The 23,144-nt window shown below is 47.0% G+C and overlaps 1 protein-coding gene across 1 annotated transcript in view; it reads right to left on the reverse strand.

Annotated features, from left to right (window-relative positions):
• Positions 1-2,746: 2,746 nt before the first annotated feature.
• Positions 2,747-23,144, reverse strand: part of STK32B (serine/threonine kinase 32B) — a 383,198-nt gene continuing 362,800 nt past the window's right edge. The window contains exon 12 of the mRNA XM_052642065.1: positions 2,747-2,885. Coding sequence (XP_052498025.1) covers positions 2,747-2,885 — 139 coding nt within the window. The remainder of the gene's footprint in view (positions 2,886-23,144) is intronic.

The raw sequence follows: 23,144 nt of genomic DNA on the forward strand, positions 1-23,144 counted from the left end.
TGTCTTGCAGTTGGCAGAAATCAGAGCTGTAAGAAAGTCACAGAAAATGTGTCAGAGGGTATGTGGGGAAGATTATATCTGTCTTGGGTTAGGGTTGCCATCAGACCCAGAAGGCATCATGGAGGGGGTGGAACTGGCCCATGAATCACGTATTTTGAGATGCTGATGTTGAGATGGGGGTTGAAAGGGGTCCCAGGTAGCAGAGGCAGGTTGGCAAAAGCAGGGAGGCAGCAAGGTAAGGAATCTGTACAGTAGAGCAAATACTGTTCATTTGCACCCATGTGTGCTGTAAGGTTTGAGAGGTAATTTGAGGAAATTTTAAGAGTGTTTTTCTTTAGGTGGAGAATTTTCTGTATTTTCCTCCATTAAATAGATTGCATCTTTGCATGTGTGAAATAACGATGAGATGATCACAGTGATGATGATGGAGATGGTGGTGCTGATAGTGGTGGTGATGATGGTGATGGTAATGATAGTGATGACGGTGATGATAACGATGATGGTAACGCTGCTGCTGCTTCTGAGGATAATGACGATGGCAATGGGGATGATGACAGTGGTGGTGATGATGGTGATGCTGGTGGTGTGGTGGTGATGATGGTGATGATGGTGATGATAATGATGATGATGGTGATGGTAATGATAATGATGACGGTGATGATAACGATGATGGTAATGCTGCTGCTGTTTCTGATGATGATGACGATGGCAATGGGGATGATGACAGTGGTGGTGAGGATGGTGATGATAATGAAGATGGTGATGATAATGATGATGGTGATGATGGCGATGATGACAAAATGAATTGTGATCAAGTTGGACTGAGCCTTAAATTGCCAAGCTTGGTTTTATTCTGTGGGCAAAGGAAACACATCACTGACTTGATATACTCCCTACCTCCCTGCCCCCAGTCTCTTTGGTTTCTTGCTAAATTTGACTCTAAGGGGACATTGCCCATCTCACCCAACCATGAATAAGAACAAAGTTGTAAGAAGGAATCTCCAAGAAATAGTTTATTCTGAACAAGGAACAAAGCTGACTTGAACAGAGCCAGGAAATCCAGTGTCTCGGGCTACTTCCAGCTCCTGCCCCTAATTCATGAACTCAGTCCAGTGAGATACCCTCAGTGTGGCCACGGTCACAGTGAAGAGAGAAGCAGCCTCATTATTTCCTGCAGGGGACAGGATGGTGCCCACAGGGAACAAAGAATGAAAAGTGTACAAAACAGTAGACACGTGGACAATACCATCTAGAAACAGCCTGGGTTCGAAGGAGGAAAACAAGGATCATTTCTTTCCTTTTTTCAAATAAAAACATAAACCACATGATATATGAAAATGTCTCTTAAGAAATCTAAGAGGTTTATGATGTAAATAGTGAACGACGGATAAAAATAAAAACACAGCTGAACTTTTCACAGGACTGTACAGATATCAGACTCGAGAAAGATGAGTTCAAAGAATCTAAAACAGCAGGCTTGCTTCTACAGAAAACTGACCTGCCCAATGAGTGAAACAAGAAAGTTTCTTGAAATTATGTTGATTATGATGTTGGACAAAAACTGCTACAAAGTAGTTTGGGTATGTCACACACAGGATCTTAATTAACCTTTTAACAACCCCAGGGGTTAGTTTTTTTAATCCCTATTTTAAAATGAGAAAACTGACACTGAAGTGATTACGTGATTGCCTGAGGTCTTCCGGTTAGTAAACAGCAGGGCTGGACTCTGATCACAGTCCTGATTCCAAGTCTAAGCTTTATTCAGGTTGCTAAAAGCATCTCCCAACTCAAAAACAAAGTGCTCCCTGAACAGATCATCAAGTAGTTTGCTCTTAGCAGGAGTCCATCATCCTCCTAGAGTAAACTTTCTAACCAACTGGGCTTCCTAGTTTATCAGTGTGGAGCAGCCTTCTTGATGGGAATTGGAGACCCTCTTTAAGATGGTGCTGATGAGATGATGTCACCCCCTTCCAGGAAAGGAAAATTGGATGGAGACAGAGACTCAGAGTTCTGCCATGGGACTGGGTTTTGGGAGGAAATCTGCTGACACTCTTTAGGGGTGACCGACGGTCAGTGACTTGACCTTTTGTATGGGCATCATCTTGCCATCCCAGCACCAGGGGTAGGGTGGGAGTGGAGACCTGCTGAAATTAATGATGGGGACAGTAGCACGCCAACTTAGAATGTCAGAAAGACTGGCCTGGCAGAGGAGGCAAAAGAGGACACTTCTGGTTTTGCTCCAGGATTGGGGGATCATGTTTCTATAGGCAGGGCAAATGCATCAGACTATTAAGGGCTGCATTTTCAAAAGTATGCTCTGAAGACCAGGTAGACTGACTTGCAAAGTTGTGATGGTCTAGTTGCTTTAGGGGATGGGAGTGCACTCCAAATAGTAAGGTTCTATTTCGCCTGTATAAATAATGTCATAAATGTCAAAGGTTTTGGATGTCCACTACCCAGTTGGATTCTTCCAATAACTTTGTAATCAGAGGTGGGGCATAGAGCTGTGTAACTCCTTTGACAGATGTGGAAAACTGAGGCACAGAAAGGGCAAGGCTTGTCCACAGATGTGCAGGGAATTAGCTGGGCAGCTGGGACCAGAACCCAGGCTCCCAAGCTCTGAGCCCAGGCCTTTCTCTGCATCTGATATTATTTGGGGTGAGACGGGGACCATCGTGGCAGAGAGGGGCTTTCGGTGGGCAGGGCAGAGGTGTGTGCAGTCCCGCTGGAAGCCGCAGGTGGTGGCTTAGCTGCTGCAGCCACGAGAACAGGCGTGGGCCAGAATGTTGTTGTTACACCCATCCTGGAGCTTGCCCTGGGCCTGGCTCCCGGCTCGGCCTTCCATGTCCAAGAGCTGGCCGCCCTGCCCCTGCTGCTTCCTCAGCCTGCAAACAAGCACAGTACAGACCCAGTTAGCGATGCGGAGCGGGGGATGTCCAGGCACAGAGGGGAACCAGAGAGACCAAGGAGACTTGCAGGAGCAGAATGCTGTGTCTGGGAGCCCGCAGGCTGGGTCCACACCCAGCTCAGCTGGCTCTGATGAGTTACTCAACCCCCAAAGTCTCGGTCTCTTTATCTGTAAAATGGAGATAATAATTCCTACCTCACGGCTCCTTGTGAAATCCACAGGAGATCACGTATATAATTTCCAAGTTCACACAGTAGGTAGAGAGTGAGCCCCACACATCATTCACGCATATATAAGTAGTGAATGCCCACTGGTGGACCAGCCATCATGTCCAGGAGCAGAGGAAGCCCTGGCCAGCAAAACAGTCACAGTGTCTATCCTCATCAAGTTTACCACCCGATGGGAGAGATGGATATAGATCAAATAATCTCACAAAGGTAATTATAGGGGAATGGAATGCAAAAGTAGGAAGTTAGATACCTGGAGTAAGGGGCGAATTTGGCCTTGGAGTACAAAAACGAAGCAGGGCAAAGGCTAACAGAGTTTTGCCAAGAGAATGCACTGGTCATAGCAAACACCCTCTTCCAACAACACAAGAGAAGACTCTACACATGGATATCACCAGATGGTCAACACCGAAATCAGATTGATTATATTCTTTGCAGCCAAAGATGGAGAAGTTCTATACAGTCACCAAAAACAAGACCAGGAGTTGACTATGGCTTGGATCATGAACTCTCTATTGCCAAATTCAGACTTAAATTGAAGAAAGTAGGGAAAACCACCAGACCATTCAGGTATGACCTAAATCAAATCCTTTATGATTATACAGTGGAAGTGACAAACAGATTCAAGAGATCAGATCTGATAGACTGGCTGAAGGACTGTCGACAGAGGTTCATGACACTGTACAGGAGGCAGTGATCAAGACCATCTCCAAGAAAAAGAAATGCAAAAAAGGCAAAATGGTTGTCTGAGGAAGCCTTACTAATGGCTGAGAAAAGAAGAGAAGCTAAAGTCAAAGGAGAAAAGGAAAGATATACCCATTTGAATGCAGAGTTCCAAAGAACAGCAAGGAGAGATAAGAAAGCCTTCCTCTGTGATCAATGCAAAGAAATAGAGGAAAACAATAGAATGGGAAAGACTAGAGATCTCTTCAAGAAAATTAGAGATACCAAGGGAATATTTTATGGAAAGATGGGCTTAATAAAGGACAAAAATGGTAGGGACCTAACAATAAAAGAGAATATTAAGAATACACAGAAGAACTGTACAAAAAAGATCTTCATGACCCAGATAATCGCGATGGTGTGATCACTCACCTAGAGCCAGACATCCTGGAATGTGAAGTCAAGTGGGCCTCAGGAAACATCACTATGAACAAAGCTAGTGGAGGTGATGGAATTTCAGTTCAGCTATTTCAAATCCTGAAAGATGATGCTGTGAAAGTGCTGCACTCAGTATGCCAGCAAATTTGGAAAACTCAGCAGTGACCACAGGACTGGAAAAGATCAGTTTTCATTCCAATCCCAAAGAAAGACAATGCCAAAGATTATTCAAACTACCACATGATTGCACTCATCTCACACGCTAGCAAAGTTCAAAATTCTTCAAGCCAGGCTTCAACAGTACGTGAACTGTGAACTTAAGAATGTTCAAGTTGGATTTAGAAAAGGCAGAGGAACTGGAGATCAAATTGCTAACATCCGTTGGATCACAGAAAGAGTAAGAGAGTTCCAGAAAAACATATACTTCTGCTTTATTGACTACACCAAAGCCTTTGACTGTGTGGATCACCACAAACTGTGGAAAATTCTTAAAGGAGATGGGAATACCAGACCACCTTACCTGCCTCCTGGGAAATCTGTATGCAGGTCAAGAAGCAACAGTTAGAACTGGACATGGAACAACAGACTGGTTCCCAATAGGAAAAGGAGTACGTCAAGGCTGTATATTGTCACCCTGCTTATTTAACTTATTTAACAGAGTACATCATGAGAAATGCTGGGCTGGTTGAAGCACAAGCTGGAATCAAGATTGCCAGGAAAAATATGAATAACCTCAGATATGCAGATAACACCACCCTTATGGCAGAAAGTGAAGAAGAAGTAAAGAGCCTCTTGACAAAAGTGAAAAAGGAGAGTGAAAAAGTTGGCTTATAGCTCAACATTCAGAAAATAAAGATCATGACTCCAGCCCCATTACTTCATGGGAAATAGATGGGGAAACATGGAAACAGTGAGAGGCTTTGATTTTGGAAGGCTCCAAAATCACTGCAGATGGTGACTGCAGCCATGAAATTAAAAGACGCTTACTCCTTGGAAGAAAAGTTATGACCAACCTAGACAGCATATTAAAAAACAGAGACATTACTTTGCCAACAAAGGTCTGTCTAGTCAAAGCTTTATTTTTCCAGTAGTCATGTATGGATGTGAGAGTTGGACTATAAAGAAAGCTGAGCACCGAAGAATTGACGCTTTTGAACTGTGGTGTTGGAGAGCTCTTGAGAGTCTCTTGGACTGCAAGGAGATCCAACCAGTCAATTGTAAAGGAAATCAGTCCTGAATATTCATTGGAAGGACTGATGCTGAAGCTGAAACTCCAATACTTTGTCACCTGATTGGAAGAACTGACTCACTAGAAAAGACCCTGATGTTGGGAAAGATTGAAGGTGGGAGGAGAAGGGGACGACAGAGGATGAAATGGTTGGAGGGCAACACCGATTTGATGGACATGAGTTTGAGCAAGCTCTGGGAGTTGGTGATGGACAGGGAAGCCCGGTGTGCTACAGTCCATGGGGTCTCAAAGAGTCAGACAGGACTGAGTGATTGAACTGAACTGATCTTATAAAGAAATACCTGAACAGATGAGCACCCAGACTTATAAAATACTCCACGACAAACAGTGTTGAGGGAGTTTAATTCTTTAAAAAATTTTTTTTCTTGAAGTATAATTGATTTGTGTTGTGTTAGTTTCTGGTGTACAGTGAAGTGACTCATTTCTATATCTCTACTTGTCTATTCACGTGTTTTTTCCATATTCTCTTCCACTGTGGCTTATCACAGGATACTGGATACAGCTGCCTTTGTCATTTATCTATTTTATGCATACTAGTTTACATCTGCTAATCCCAGACTCCTAATTTATCCCTCGTCCCTTCCTTCAGCCTTTGGTAACCATAAGTTTATTTTCTATGTCTGTGAGTCTGTTTCTGTTTTGTAAATAAGTTCATTTGTATCATATTTTAGATTTCGCATATAGGTGATATCATATGACATTTGTCTTTCTCTGTTTAACTTACTTCACTTAGCATGACAATCTCTAGGTCCATCCATACTGCAGGAAATGGCATTGTCATTCCTTTTTTATGGTTGAGCAATATTCCATTGCATATATATATGCTACTTCTTCTTTATCCATTCATCTGTTGATAGACATTTAGGCTGCTTTTGTGTCTTGGCTATTGTAAATAGTGCTGCTATCAAACCTGGGGTGCCGGGTTTTCTCTGGATATATACCCAGGAGTGGGATTGCTAGCTCATATGGCAACTCGATTTTTAGTTTTTAAGGCTCCTCCTTAAAAATGGTGGCTGCACCAATTTACCTTGAGGGAGCAGGGATGTGAACACTGCATATCCTAACAGCTGGCCTCCTGGCTGCCTTCCACGTGATTGTGGAGGTCAACCTCCTTCCCTTTCTGATCTCATCAAGTTCAGGATCATGCCCTAAACCACAGCTGTCATGGTGTGTCAGGCCAAAACATGAAGCTGAGACATTTAGGGAGGCAACGAGAAGTCTGAGACCAGGGAAGAGCTCAGCTCAAACCCTGTATCTCAACACCAGCCACTAGAGTCAAGGGGTCAAGCTGTCTATCTTCTGAGCCTCAGTTTCCTGATCTATCACTGGGGACTTTATCACTTACTTGGCAGGAAGCTAAAGGGAATCAGAGAGGATGGGCATGAAATATCTAGTACAGAGCTGGAAATAATCATATTACTAGAGTTCTACCTTGTTCTGAAAGACATGGGTTTCAGCCAGAACCTACCTTTTACATTAGTATGTTCTGTCAGAGTGCAGGCCTACTGTTTGATTTAAACGAAAGAGTTGTTTCACCCAGCAACTTCTGTGTGTGCTTGTGACGTGCAGAGAACTGTGGGTGACCCTCAGATGAACACACACACAGTCTCAGATGGATCACAGTTTGTGTGTGTGTGTGTGTGTGTGTGTGTGTGTGTGTGTGGTGGGAATGCTCTGTGTGTGTGTATGGTGGGCATGCTCTGTGTGTGTTGTGGTGGGGATGCTCTGTGTGTGTATGGTGGGCATGCTCTGTGTGTCTGTGTGTGTGTTGTGGTGGCGATGCTCTGTGTGTGTGTGTTGTGGTGGAAATAATCATATTACTAGATATTATTACTATCTCTAGACTTCTGTACTCTCTGGTTATAATGCAAAATAAGGCTTCAAAAGCTGCATAATAAAGAGTAGAGCATATGGAAGAGGAAGCCCCAGTAAGGGAGAGATGGAGTCTAAAGTCTTGTGTAGATCAAGGAAGGCTTCCTGCAGGAGGCAGCTTTGGAGCTGGGCTTTAAGGACTGGTGTGGAATGTGGGTAGCTGGAAGGAGGGAAGAAATTTGAAATTAAAGGACACCAGTGCAGTAAGGCACAGAAAGTAAAAAAAAGAAAAATTCCAGGGTGGATCAGAGTCTTTTTTGGAGCTGTGTAATTTCAGCCACTTCAGCTCCTCCTCTTGGACTGCTGCTGCTGCTGCTAAGTCGCTTCAGTCGTGTCCGACTCTGTGTGACCCCATAGACGGCAGCCCACCAGGCTCCCCCGTCCCTGGGATTCTCCAGGCGAGAGTACTGGAGCGGGTTGCCATTTCCTTCTCCAATGCATGAAAGTGAAAGTGAAGTTGCTCAGTCGTGTCCGACTCTTAGCGACCCCATGACTGCCGCCTACCAGGCTCCTCCATCCACGGGATTTTCCAGGCAAGAGTACTGGAGTGGGGTGCCATTGCCTTCTCCGCCTCTTGGACAGAGCTGTTTTAAAGAGAACTGGCTGTTTCAAGTCTCCGCTCTTCTATGGAGGGTCGTATGTGGAACGATATGACCTGAGTGCTGGGGGCTTCGAACAGTAAGGGAATGAGATGTGAGTCACACCGCTTGCAACTTACCACCAGGCTCAGTGTGAGATGAGGAGACAGAACCAAAAAGGAAAGACTCCCTCTAGACACCCACCCATCCCCCTACAGGCCTACAGAACTGGATTCTGATCTAGTTTTTGGAGGCTCCAAAGCCTGCTTTCTTCTCTCTGCATCTACAGTCCTGCCCACCTACCAACCATTCACCATTCATCTACCCATCCGCTTTCTCTTCACCTATCCATCTATTGTACTCCACCCTTCCATCCATCCATCATCCATCCATATGTTCAGTTATCTGTCCCACCCCACCCCTACATGTCCACTCCTACTCATCTAAGTGTCCCCCCATCCACCTACTTATTCACCTACCCACCCATGCACCTCCTATAGAGAAATCTATCTCATCCATTCATTATCCTTTCATTCAAGTACATCCCTCCATCCAACCATCTGCTCATCATCCATCTACTGACTCACCTGTCCATCAATTCACTATCCACCCCATCCATTGATTCCCCCCAGAGACTCCCTATTTACCCATCCACCCACATAGCTACCTCCCATCTATCACCTTTTCATCTACTATCCATCCACCCATCTATCCATCCACCACCCTTCTGCCTATTCATTCATCCATCTACTCCCATATTTCCATTCATCTGATCAACCATCTGACCCACCTATTACTTCCATATCCTTCCACTCATTCTTTGCACCAGCTATGAGTGTGCCAGGCTCTATGTCCCAGGCTCACAGTTGAGGCGTGGGAACACAGCAGAGAGCAAACAGTGAATGTTCACTGTGATGAAGTCTCTGTCAGAGGAGGCAGTATGGCCCAGCATTCAGGGCCTGGGCTTAGAGCCAGGCTATCTCGTTCTGTCTCTGAGTCTGCCACTTACTAGCCACGTGACTTTGGGAGGCTGGATTCAAACCCAGGTCTGTCTGTCTCCAAGGCCCCTGCTCTTTCCACTGAATCTCATGCCTTTCAATCCGGATCTGGGAGGCGAGAGCGTGGAATGATTTTGCCACTCTCTGAAGAAATTAGAAAGGCTCAGTTTGCTCAAATAGAAACCCAGGAACCAAGACAATGATGTGAAACCATATGGTTGGCCCCAAGAGCTCACTTCCATGACTAGCCCAGAGCCCAGTTATCTATACTACACAAGGAAATGAAAAAGGATTTTACATATCTTAGCAGATGTAGCCCAAGTCTACTGATGCAAATTAGCTAGTTATCACTGCAATGGCAGGGACTTTTAATTTTCTCAGCCAACTTTATCAAATTAATTGTCAGTTTTGTGACCAGAATTCCGAGTGATGGATGTGAATGCTCTCAACGTCCCGAACTCAAGCATTAATTGTCAGAAGGAAGAGCTCTGTGATGGAGACCCTCGATTAACGAGAACAGGACACATTAAAATTCGTTGTAATATGGGCTGGAGGCATTTTTCAAAGGCAAAGCACTACCTAGGATGAAAAGAAAATGGTTAGCAATCAAACTGATTTCAAACCAAGCTCTTCCACACCCCGAGGATGCAGTCAGATTAATACCAAATTGATCTACAGCCTCAAATCCTACGTGCAGCCTGGCTTCCTGGTTCAGAGTGACCAGCTTTCCTTTGTGCTGGGTGCTTCAAAAAGGAAAACACTTCGAGTATTGTCACACCTATTCATATCACTTCCCTGGTTATGTGTGTCCAGAACTGTGTGGTATCTTGGACAGGCCGTGTGGCGTGGTGGGAGAATGCAGGCTTTGGAATCATACAGAATTCAATCAGGATCCCAGCTTTGCTGTGAGTGGCTGAGGGACCTGGCGGAACTCACCCAACTTCCTGAAGCCTCTCGTTCCTCACCTGTGACACAGTCACATCACCTCTTTAATGAAGGCGAACAAATGCATAGTATCTACCTGCCTGTAGCAGGCACTTTATAAAGGGCAGGGATTTTTATGATGATGACTGCAGTGCGGATGTGTGATGCGTGCGTACTCAGTTGTGTCTGATTCTTTGCAATCCTGTGGACTGTAGCCCACCAGGCTTTGCTGTCCATGGAATTCTCCAGGCAAGAATACTGAAGTGGGTTGCCATTTCCTCCTCCAAAGGATCTTCCCAACCTGGGGATTGAATCTGCATTTTTTTTTTTTTTTTTTTTTGCCTCCTGCATTGGCAGGCAGATTCTTTACCACTACGTCACCTTTCTTTGCTATTGATTGCACTGTGGGGATACTCCCATTTCACAGATGGAGAAACTGAGAATCAGTAAGTCAAGTTTAATTTCCTGTGGTAGTTCTAATGAATGTCTCCCAGCAAGGAGGCCCCCACAGATGGTTCCATTCTAGGGGATCAAGGAGGGAGACAGAGAAAAGTGCAGGGTACTGGAATGGGGTGACATAGAGTGGCTGAAGGTCAGGACCCAGCAACGGGTGAGACAGGCAACAGGCTCAGGTGGGGGAATCCAGTCGCACAAGTCACAGCGGGATCCAGGGGGGTCTGGAAACCAGGAAAGGATGGGCATGGAACTGGTGCCTGGAACCGGGTCTCCAGCCTGGTTGCTGGTCTCCCCTCCTCTGGGAAAGGGCCACGGCACGCCATCTGTGACCTTGCATCAGCTGGCTGGGGGCAGGTGCACAGACAATGTGTGCTGGAAAACTGGGCAGGTGGATGCAGGAATAAATGCCCAGTCAGGTTTCTGCTGCTCATCAGCTGCCTGTTTGCACAACTTGGTAGGCTCTGTTTCAACACACTGAGGGGGAAAGGAAGCCAGTCTAAACTGAATGGAGTAACAGGGTATCCTCGCTGGACAAGAATTCAGGACCACTGGCAGAACTGCCAAGCTCACAGACCTTGTGGATGACAGTTTGCATGAGTCAAATTGGAGCTTTATCTCTTGTGGCCAAGGCAGTTGAGATAAGTTGCTGTTTTGTGTGTATATGTAAGTGTTGGTTTTGAAATTAAGGCAAGATGGTGTCTGACATGGCCCTTAATTGATACAGTACTATATTGGCCTGGTAATTTTGTGTATAATAAATATTACTAGCAAATATTTGGGCAGAGCTGACTGATCATGTAGGGAGGGTGTTAAGTGGTTAGCATCTGTTCTCTCACTGGTCCATACAATAGTTTTTCATATGGGGTAGGTTTTAACACCCCCTTCCCTGGTGGTTCAGATGGCAAAGAATCTGCCTGCAATGTAGGAGACCCAGGTTTGATCCCTGGGTTGGGAAGATCCCTGGAGAAGGGAACGGCTACCCCCACTCCAGTATTCTGGCCTGGAGAACTCCACAGACAGAGGAGCCTGGCAGGCTACAGGTCATGGGGTTGCGAAAAGTTGGACACAACTGAGCAATTTTCACTTTCACCACTTTACAGATGAGGAAACTGGGGCATTAGTGCGAAGTCTGAGGTCGCAAAGCAAACATGGATCAGGATTTAAAACCAAGCAGTCTGACTCCAGAAGCTGTGCTCTTAGCTATTATATATACTGCCTGTCCACGGTTAATAAAAACCAAAGAGTCAAACTTACTGGAAAGCTCTGGAAGGGCATGAACCAACTTGAAGAAGAGTTGTCTGTTTGGGGATAGAAGGTGGATATTGAAGGGATGCAAGCAGTCGCCTGGTCTAATTGTTTGCACACTGCAAGAATCCCTTCTCTAGCATCCCTTGCACAGAGCCAGCCTGTCTTAACCCAAACCCCACTGCCCTCCTCCCCAGATAGTCCACTTCACTTGGGAACTGCTCAAATCCTTAGAAACTTTTCCTTAGCATAGAATTGCAACTGACAAATCTGTGGCCTGATAGCTCTTCCTGGAATTATTCAGATGATTCTAGTTTTTCTCTCTCTAGGGATATACCTTCAATTCTTAGGAGCCCCTAAACTAACGACCTTCCACTGTCCCCCAGGTTTACCCCACCCCACTCTCCACCTGCTCTCCAGCCTGTGAGTCTGACTTGTAGGAATTGTATCAAAAGCTCCCAAGCTCTTTGGGCTTCCAGGGCTTGACCCCTTGGGAGCCCTGGCAGAAATTAGAAGGAGCAAGGGCATTAAGTCCCCAGTCCCCTTCCTGTACTGGCTCCTGGGGCTGCTGGGAACCTTGAAAGGTCACTGCTCCAATCAAGGGAGCCTTCTGGATGGCCTCCCTCTCATCTCTTCAACCTCCCAGTGGGAATACCTTGCCTTCTCCGAAGCCCCAGTTTACTTACTGCACAAGCCTCTATGACGCCCTCATAGCCACACCTTTGTAGAGGGTCCTTTGTAGATAAATTATCCTTGGAGAGTGTCTCCTCCGTAACTCTGACTGATACAACATCATTTCTAGTTCCCCATGAGATGTCTCTTCCTTAAGTAAAAGCTCAGTGTAACTGGCTGTTCTACTTTCAAACCTCATCACTTACTGGGAAGATCGCCTTGTATGCAACACTTATCTTGCAAATTCAATAAGAGCCTTTGGCCAGAAGCATTAAAATTCTATTTTATCTCCTATTGCCTGAAGCAAAACCTATTTGAGGAAGTCTGAGGATAGAGTCAGCTGCACCTTGGGTGTGATATAGCAGAAAGGAGGGGATTATCTTACTAAGCATCCTCTCTCCCCTTTTGCAAACAGATGAGCTCTGGGGGAAATAGAAGGGATGGCAGCCTCAAGTTTCTAAGTGATAGGGACTGAGATTTGTTGAGTGAGTTCATTCTTATTCAACACCTCTTCATTTAATACCGACACCACTCGTCCAGATAAAGTCCCGCAAGTGACTCCTTCTCTGTAGATGTCATGTGTGTGTGCTAAGTCATTTCAGTTGTGTCTGACTCTTTGTGACCCCATGAAGTGTAGCCCACTGGGCTCTTCTGTCCATGGGATTCTCTAGGCAAGAATACTGGAGTGGGTTGCCATGTCCTCCCCCAGGGGATAAGATGACCCAGGGATCAAACCTGCGCCTCATGTGTCTCCTGCATTATAGGCAGATTCTTTACCATTGAGCCACCACGAAGTCCTCTGTAGATGTCAATACTTACAAATCAAGGTCGTGGTGAGGATTTATTTTAGATAAAATGTAAATGTGTATAAAGCATCAAGCACAGTGCATGGTATGTAACAGGCTTTCAATATTCTAAAAAATGATAACCTATTTCACTTAACTGGCTAGCAATGAGATTCCCATATGTACAGGGAGAAAACTAGACCACCACCACCACCAACATTTACTCTAAAACAGATCACTGGATCCTATTTATAGCTTTCAAATTTACACATAGCCTTATTTCACATAGGATTAAATAGGCTTATAAATATTCATATAAAAATTAGCATACCTCTTTTTGACTAGAGAAATCTGATGGAAGGAAAAATAAAGATGGGTCTTTAAATGAGTTAAATCTGAGCAGACCAATGACCATATGTGCTTTAGAGCAACATGATACAGGGTTGCATACAGTTGAGGCAATTTGTCAGGGTCTGTGTGCCTGCTTAACTCACTCCAGTATCCTTGCCTAGAGAATCCTGTGGACAGAGGAGCCTGGTGGGCTGCTGTCTATGGGGCTGCACAGAGTTGGACACGGCTGAAGCGACTTAGCATGCATGCATGCACTGGAGAAGGAAATGGCAACCTAGTCCAGTATTCTTGCCTGGAGAATCCCTGGAACAGAGGAGCCTGGTGGACTGCCGTCTATGGGTCACACAGAGTTGGATACGACTGAAGCGACTTAGGAGCAGCAGCAGCAGCAGTGTGTCTCCTTTGGCCAACTGAAAATTGGCCATGTTTTATTTTCTGTGGCTGAGATGGTTATGTCAGGATCTGTTACCCTTTTTAACCCAGCTGCAATTTCCTTTGACTGAGACCCCAGCGAAAAGGACAGAGGGCCCTGATTCCTGTGTGATTTCTTGATTTTGAGTTTTCATGGAACTAGAGTTTCCCTCCGGTCACTTTCATCTGGGGCTGAAATTCCTCCCACGGTTTCAGGCCATGGAGTTGATTTCTCCTGGCTGTTCTCTTGTCCTTTGGAAAGGTGCTGCTTTGCTTCCCATTTCTGGGTTCCCAGAAAGCCTAGCCTTCACTAACTCAGTCGCCTGGCCCCTCTCTCCACTCTCCCTCAGACACATCACTGCAGTTATGCTTTTATCAGTTTCTCTGACCATGAAACAGGCAGGAAGACACCTACAGATAGACCTGTGATGAGAACTGGGTGAGAAAGTGGCTGCAGGGTCCCCGTCCCCACCCTGAGCTCAACATACAGCAGGTGCTCTCAACTGTCAGCTGCTGTTCCCTTTCACCTGCTCCTGTAAAATCGAGGTTTGCACCACATTCGGAATCTCAGACTGGAGAGAATGTCAGTGCACTGGGCTTGATTTCAGAGGCTGGATTCTCAGAGTCGGCCTCTTCCTAGCACAGAAGTTAGAAGGAAGGTGCACGAGGAAAGGTTTTCCCCGTTTTATAGAAGTATCTGGGGAAAGTGGCTCTAACTCTGTCCCTCCTTCCCTGTGGGTTGTTGAAGAGCTGAGAAAGATGTCAAGGTTTCCTGTGAGTAACACAGACCTTGTTCAACTTATGGAGTCACTGATGCACAGCCCAGCCTTTATTGACACACTTATGGAGCCCAAGGCTCAGAGGAGCTGGAACCCCACCAGGCTGGCCACTGAGAGAAGCAGAGCCAGGACCTGCAATGTCCACTCCATTCCCAAGCCTGAGATGAGTTATCCTCATACCTCCTTGCCACCAGATCCTGGTGGCTCCAGGCCACAATGGAAGGTCCCTATCTATCTGCTGGGAAACTCCAAGGAGGCCACATGGGCAGATGAAGCCAGCAAACTTTGAATACACCATGATTCACATTAATTTGTATCATCTGGGCCACAAGATGCAAAGAGTCGACTCATTGGAAAAGACTCTGATCTGGGAAAGATTGAAGGCAGGAGAAGGAGGAGACAGAGGATGAGATAGTTGGGTAGCATCATTGACTCAAAGGACACGAGTTTGAACAAACTACAGGAGATAGTGAAAGACAGGGAAGCCTGGCGTGCTGTAGTCCATGGGGTCACAAAGAGTTGGACATGACTGAATGAATAACACTTTCATTACAATTTGGGCTCTGGAGCTAGGCTGCCTTCTTATACTCCCCTCCCTCCCTGCTATCTCTTGGCCATGTGCCCTTCACCTGCTTTATGCTGACCCATCTCCAGCTGCAAAATGAGGGAATAAAAGTAGCTGGCTCACAGGATGGATGTACAGACTAAATGTCATACAGCGAGTGCCCTATAAAAATGAAGCCTAATAACATCGGCTCCCTGCAAGTCAGGGCCCCACAGGACACAATGGAGAGAAGAACCCCAAAGACACCACTGCAGAAAGTAACCCCTTCCTTCATCTCACAGAGCTTGTTCTACCAGGCAGTGAGCCCCATGAGAACAGGGACTTTGGCCCACTCTATCCCCAGTACCCCACTCAATGGGGACGTGGAATAAGCATCTGCTGGACATCTGGATGAAAGCATATGTAGCAGAACGAGCCCAGAATCCAGTGGATGAAAGATTAGATTTCAGGTCCTTCATGTTACAATTAAGAGCTGCAAGAGCTCAGGAAGAAGAAGGAGGATGAGAAGGAGAAGTACCTTAGAAAATGTAAGGATCTGAACAATGTTTCTCAAGAGGGGGCGATTTGCCTCCCAGGTAAAGTTTGGGGCCATTTTTGGTGTCATAGCTAGGGAGGTGCTATGGATATTTAATGAGTAAAACCTCACAGATTCTGCTAAACATCTTGCAATGTATAGAACTGTCCCCGCATCAAAGAATTGATGTCAAGAGTCATCAAATGTCAATAGAGCTGAGGTTGAGAAGCCCTGGATTAAGGAAACATGATCTAAAACCCATAAAATCACACACAGTCATTGTTAATAGTATTACTAAATATAGCATGTGCAGTATTTGATTATTAAAATGTAATGTTTTCAAGGGCTCCAAAGGTAGTTTTAGTATGATTTTAAATGTTTAAGTTCTTTATAAGATGAAGCAGATAGAAAATTCCTTTCTCATCAGGGGCTTCTTATACTGCAAAGCTTTGTCAACTGCTATTGAAAAGACCTTTTGGAAAAATCACCCCTGCTCTGATCTTTGGCTAAAATTGGAAGACAAACCCCATGGTGCATTTCTCAAACTAATGGAAGCTCAGCTGCCCGGGTCCTTGGAAGCCTGGACCAGTCCCTGGAACCAGATGCTCCACCTCACTCAGTGGCCTTTTGCCAGCTGAGACCATGATTCGTTAATAACTGTGTTTCCAGAAAATTAGGCAGTGCTAATTTTAATTTTGTTCTCTGTTTAGAAAGTGAGGTCCAGAGAAGTCAGACCTAGGGCATCTCCTCCACGTTTGCACAGTGGTCCAAGGAAGTCTGTGTCCCAATCTGTACCCTTTAGGCTTCAAGCATCCTGAGGTCATGGGTCCTGCTACATCCACTTCTGTGTCCCCAGGTACCAGTCCAGGATTATGATGCATCTTTCAAAGGACCAATGAGAATCTTCCATGGGAGCTGATGCAATGAATGCCCGGCACATGCCCCCTTAAAGCCTAGGACAGTAGTTCCATGACACATGGGGACCTTTGGTCTGCCCAAGAGCTTCTGCTGGTTCAGGAAGCACACCTGGCCCATGCAAGAGGCAGGTAGCTGCACAGGGTGTTTGCATCTTTAGCAGCATCCTTCAACACATGAGGGCTCAAAGTTGCAGATGAATGATTCAAGGCAAAGGAGGAAGAGGACTGGAGGGTCTGCCATGTGTATGCATCACTGACATCATCTTGGGCCCATTCAGTTCCTCCTGTCCTTCCACTAACACTACCTAGGACTGTGCTGTGTAATAAATCTCTTCTCCATTGTCAGTGGATTTGTAAAGAATGTGTGTGTGCATGCTCATTTGTGTCCCACTCTTTGCGACTTCATGGACTGTAGCCCGGCAGGCTCCTCTGTCCATATAATTTGTCAGGCAAGAATACTGGAGTGGGTTGCCATATCCTCCTCCAGGGGATCATCTTCCCTACCCAGGGATTGAACCCTCATCTCATGCACTGGCAGGCAGATTCTTTACCATTGCGCCACTTGAGCAGCCCGTTTGTAATGAATAGATATTGTTTAAAGATCATAGATATTATTTAGCTTCCCAGATGGCACTAGTGGTAAAGAACCCACCTGCCTTTGCGGAAGATCTAAGAGACACAGGTTCAATCCCTGAGTGGGGAAGAGTCCCTGGATGAAGAAATGGAAAGCCTCTCCAGTACTCTTGCCTGAAGAATCCCGGGGACAGAGAAGCCTACAGTCCATAGAGTTGAACAGAGCTGGACAAGACTGAAGCGATTTAGTGCACAGCACAATGATCATTAGGTCCAAGTAGCATCTCTGCTCTGTTAGTCTCCAAATAAGGACAAAGACCTTGGCTGACATATTTTTGGCACCCACCCATCATAAATCACATAGGGTCTTGACTTAGGAATGCAGTTTCTGTCTCCAAGCACTTCCCTCCATAACTGAGTTTAACTATAAAACTCCCGATGGTCCCTTAGAAGTATGGAGTGCAGCTGGGGATGCTTCCAGATTGCCATATGCCTGATCCAAGTCATTCGTAAGTTACCCACAAAACACTTCATAATTCTGCTTTAGGAGCTGCATGCCTGCCTCACTTTTCAGTCTCAATATACAGTGTCAGTTCATTGGGCATTTTTCATTCCCTCTGTTCTTGGGGGACATTTTTAGATGGGATTCTTTTGGGTTTCCCAAGTGGCTCAGTGCTAAAGAATCTGCCTGCCAATGTAGGAGACAGAGAAGACTCGGGTTCGATCTTTGGGTTGGGAAGATCCCCTGGAGGAGGAAATGGCAACCCACTCCAGTATTCTTGCCTGGAAAATTCCACGGACAGAGAAGCCAGGTGGGCTACAGTTTACAGGGTGGCAAAGATCTGGACATAAGTGAGTATGCACAAACGCCCGTGACTCAGCCAAGAACTAACTGGAGGATGCGCAGTTTGGGTTCATGGGTCTCCAGTAGAAATTCTCAAACCCTGAGGTGTCAGAATGACTGGAAAGATGTAAAATGTAGAGTCACAGGCCCATTCTCTCTACTTCGGATTCAGAAGGATGCTGTGCTTGTTTCCTAGGGTGGCTGTAACATGGTGTCCCCATCTGGATAGTTTATAACAACAGAAATGTATTGTCTCACAGTCTAGAGGCCAGAAGTCTGAAGTCAAGATGTCAGCTGGGTTAGCTCCTTCTGGAGGGGTTGACGGAGAATGTGTACCAGGGCCCCTTTGGCCCCTCTGGCTAGAACTTCAGCATATCTTTTGGGAAGTCATAGTTCATCCTGTTTAACAGAGGCAGCAACTCTAAATGCTAACAACTCCCACCCTACGAGTTCCTGACAGGAACCCCTGGGACTGTGGCACTTCCTTCCAGTTCATCTTCGCAGCGCCCTCTGAGGAGACAAGGGCCTCCCCAGTGGCTCAGTGGTAAAGAATCTGCCTGCAGTGCCCGAGACACTGGAGACACGGGTTGGATCCCTGGGTCGGGAAGATCCCCTGGAGGAGGGCATGGCAACCCACTCCAGTATTCATGCCTGGAGAATTCCATGGACCGAGGAGCCTGGTGTGCTAACACCCACGGGGTCACAGAGAGTCAGAAATGACTGAAGCACCTGAGCACACACATAAGACACGGAGGAGACAAGGTCTGAAACGACTACACAGGGAGGTAGGAACAGTCTGTTTCGGGCAGATGGCCAGGCCTACGGAGACCGGAAGGAGAAGGAACTGCCGGAGGAGGCAGGCAGCGGGCAGCAAGGTCCCCACGGAGCATGAAGGGAAGCTTGGCTCCGTGTCTCAGTGTCCCCTCTCGGCTCCCACTGGCCACATGGCTGATGTTGGAAAGAAGGTCTTTAATTTTCCAGCTACTTCAGTGTCAGCAGAACAGGTGCTTCATAAACAGGACTGCAGAGGAGTGCAGGATGCGTGGTGCCTATCTCGCAAATATAAAAGAGATTTTTGGAAACCCCTTTCACTCACGCTCCTAGATGTCTACAGAATCATGTTATTCTCCAAGAGTGATAAAAATGCATCTACAAAGAGGATTGTGCAAAATATTTATGACACCTTAATTTCTAATAGATAAATTCTACAAACAGCCCAAATGTTCACAAGAAAAATGGATAAACCATGTGTGTACTATTTATATCAGTTCAGTTCAGTTCAGTTGCTCAGTCGTGTCTGACTCTGCAACCCCATGAATCGCAGCACGCCAGGCCTCCCTGTCCATCACCAACTCCCAGAGTTCACTCAAACTCACGTCCATCGAGTTGGTGATGCCATCCAGCCATCTCATCCTCTGTCGTCCCCTTCTCTTCCTAACCCCAATCCCTCCCAGCATCAGGGTCTTTTCCAATGAGTCAACTCTTCGCATGAGGTGGCCAAAGTACTGGAGTTTCAGCTTTAGCATCAATCCTTCCAAAGAAATCCCAGGGCTGATCTGCTTTAGAATGGACTGGCTGGATCTCCAATTCAGCAATGAAAGAAATGAACTGTTTATAAAAAAAGGAAGTCCTTGCTTTGGGGCAGATCATGCCTCATGAACTGACTTCTCACAGGCACTTTCAGTTCAGTTCAGTTGCTCAGTCATGTCTGACTCTTTGCTACCTCATGGACTATAGCACGCCAGGCCTCCCTGTCTATCACCAACTCCTGGAGTTTACCCAAACTCATGTCCATCGAGTCAGTGATGCCATCCAACCATCTCATTCTCTGTCGTGCCCTTCTCCTCCTGCCTTCAATCCTTCCCAGCATCAGGGTCTTTTGCAAAGAGTCAAGTTCTTCACATCAGGTGGCCAAAGTATTGGAGTTTCAGCTTTAGCATCAGTCCTTCCAATGAATATTCAGGACTGATTCCCTTTACAATTGACTGGTTAGATCTCTTGCTGTCCAAGGGACTCTCAAGAGTTCTCCAGCACCACAGTTCAAAACCATCAATTCTTCGGTGCTCAGCTTTCTTTATAGTCCAACTCTCACATCCATACATGACTACTGGAAAAACCGTAGCTTTGACTAGATGGATCTTTGTTGGCAAAGGTATGTCTCTGTTTTTTTAATATGCTGTCTAAGTTGGTCATAACTTTCCTTCCAAGTAGCCAGCATCTTTTAATTTCATGGCTGCAGTCACCATCTGCAGTCATTTTGGAGCCCAGAAAAATAAACTCTGTCACTGTTTCCATTGTTTCCTTTTCAGTTCAGTCACTCAGTTGTGTCCAACTCTTCGTGACCCCACGAACCGCAGCATGCCAGGCCTCCCTGTCCATCACCAACTCCCGGAGTCCACGCAAACCCATGTCCATCAAGTCAGTGATGCCATCCAACCATCTCATCCTCTGTCATCCCCTTCTCCTCCTGCCATCAATCTTTCCCAGCATCAGGGTCTTTTCCAATGAGTCAGCTCTTCACATCAGGTGGCCAAAGTATTGGAGTTTCAGCTTCAACATCAGTCCTTCCAATGAACACCCAGGACTGATCTCCTTTAGGATGGACTGGTTGGATCTCTTTGTAGTCCAAGGGACTCTCAAGAGTCTTCTCCTTGTTTCCTTTTAGCAGATGAGAAATTGCAGCAGGGTGGTTATGGGTGGATGTAATGTGGGTCCTTTTCCGGGGACATCAAGGAGTAGGGATGGGGTTTGACATGGAGGGGTTGGCAAGGAACAGGACAGTATCCTTGTGGGGAGAAGCTGGGGAAAAGACACTGCTCCCAGCACACCTGCCCTGACTGGTAGCCCATTAGCCTCAGGGCCATTGGGGAGCAGAGACGCAAGGACAAAAGAGCAGAAACCTCCATCAAACCCACGCACATCTCCTCTTTCCCATCTTCTTCCCTGCCTCCCGTTTTACATATGCTCATCCTGACCACCCCCATCTGGAAGACAACTTCCATCCTCCATCTTTATTTTGACAACTCCTATTAACAGTGCCAGCCTCACTTCACATCCACGACCGCAGCTCTCACAGGGGTCCTCAGTATAGCCGGGTGATCTTACTACATTCACCTTTCCACGTGAGAAAGAACATCTGATTGGTCGAAGCCACTATGTACTTGGGTTTCTGCTAAAAACAGCCCGATGCCACCTGACAACGCAAGGAGGGGTATCTCATTTTCATTTTCTTTTTAAGGGAAACAACTTGGGTTCTTGGGATTCCAGATTGAAGCATCTTCTGACACACAGTGCCATATACAGTGTGACTGCTATCCGCTCGGGCCTGTCACCCCTCTGCGTTTTCACAGGCTCCCGTTTGCCACCCAGACACTCTCTGAGGATGCTACTGCTACTGCTACTGCTAAGTCACTTCAGTCGTGTCTGACTCTGTGCGACCCCATAGACGGCAGCCCACCAGGCTCCCCCGTCCCTGGGATTCTTCAGGCAAGAACACTGGAGTGGGTTGCCATTTCCTTCTCCAATGCATCAAAGTGAAAAGTGAAAGTGAAGTCGCTCAGTGGTATACAACTCAGTCTCTGCCTAAACCACTGGAAGACCCCAGGCAAGGCTGCCTGGAGCTCATTTTCACTCTGGTCCAAAGTGCCCAAGCTGGTTTGAGTGGAAATTCCCAGGACTGACTGTCTACGGTGGGGAAGGCACATGAGCCTCAGAGCAGACAGGACCACAAGGAAAATGTGATAGGCTCTGAAACCTCTTATAATCCTAGCTCTCGCCTGCTCCAAGTTTCTTCCCATCCTGCTGGGACCAAGGACATGATCAGCATGGCTGTCTGAGAGATGCGTGATGTTGATGAGTGAGTGATGTTGTCTGGCTTGGTGTGTGTATGTTTGTGTGTCTACTAGCCTAGAGCTATAGCCGCCCAGGACAAAGGACAGACTACTGCCTCCATCTCCCTCAGTGCCCACTGGGAATGGGGCCCTGCCCAGCCCATCAACCCAAACAGCACTCCCCAAGGCCCTCACACCCTGCTGCACCTCCCGCCCACCCCCTGGCATGCTCCGGGAATTCAAGCTTCTAATCCAGCTGCGAGAGCCCACGTCTGCCAGGCCAGCTTGCTTCTCTGTGTATTGTCCTCACTGATGGGGCTCCATGCCCTGCCCTCCTCGCCCATCAGGACACCGCCAGGCATGGCACCTCCAGGAGCTTCGCTGACACCCAGGCTGAGTTGTGTGCCTGCTGCGAAGTCATGCCTGGGCTGCCCTACCCCACAGCCTGTGGACCCTCTGTGGCTGCCACCTGTGAGAAGCTGAAAGTGGTGGAACACGGGTGAACGCATAACGGTCAATGGGGCACATGTCCATCTGGCTCTCCTGGAGGGACGGAAGCGGATCTGATCGTCTCTGCGAGCCCAAGGCCTGGGTGAATAACTAGATAAATGGGGCTATGTGCTGTGAGTTCTGCCTGCAGGGCCTCAGCTCCTGCTGTGTGAGCCCACGGCCCCTGGGGCCTCTCTCTGAGTCATCAGGCACTGGTGGATGGACCCCCAGATGGTAACATCGGTGGGATGAGGGCTGAGCCTCCACTTCCTTGGCTGCCGTAAGGGCAGTCGTGTGATCAGGGCAGTCGTGTGATCAGGGCAGTCATGTGATCAGGCCAGCCCCTCCCACCTTACCAACATCCTGTCTCCTGCCAGCCCATGATGCTTGGGTCCTAGCACAGCCCACGCCATGTTATCCCATCAAATAATGACAACCACAACAACAATCATAACAGTCATCCTTTTCCTGAATACTCCTACCATGCCAGGCCTTGAATCAACCTTGCAACAACCACACGGCAAGGGCGTGATTTCCACTTTGTCGTTGCTGACAATGAGGCTCCATGATGTTAAGCGACTTGCCCCAGGTCACTCTGGCAGCAGCAGACCCAGGACTTGATCCCAGGCAATTTTGCTCCAGGTCTCGGGCATGTAACCATCTGCTGGCCTGCCCCTCCACGCCAGCGTCCTGTGTGCCATCAGTCCTGCTGTGGTCACCCCACTTCACATGAAGACCCCCGAGGCTCAGAGAGGTGAAGTTGGAGCCTTGCTTGGGCCAGACAGCAGAGGCAGGATTAGAATAATGGGGTCTGCCTGCTGGTTCCCTTCCAGCATTGTGGCTGGCTTCATGGGGT

This window comes from Budorcas taxicolor, chromosome 6 (genome assembly GCF_023091745.1).
Source record: "Budorcas taxicolor isolate Tak-1 chromosome 6, Takin1.1, whole genome shotgun sequence".
Lineage (NCBI taxonomy): Eukaryota > Metazoa > Chordata > Mammalia > Artiodactyla > Bovidae > Budorcas > Budorcas taxicolor.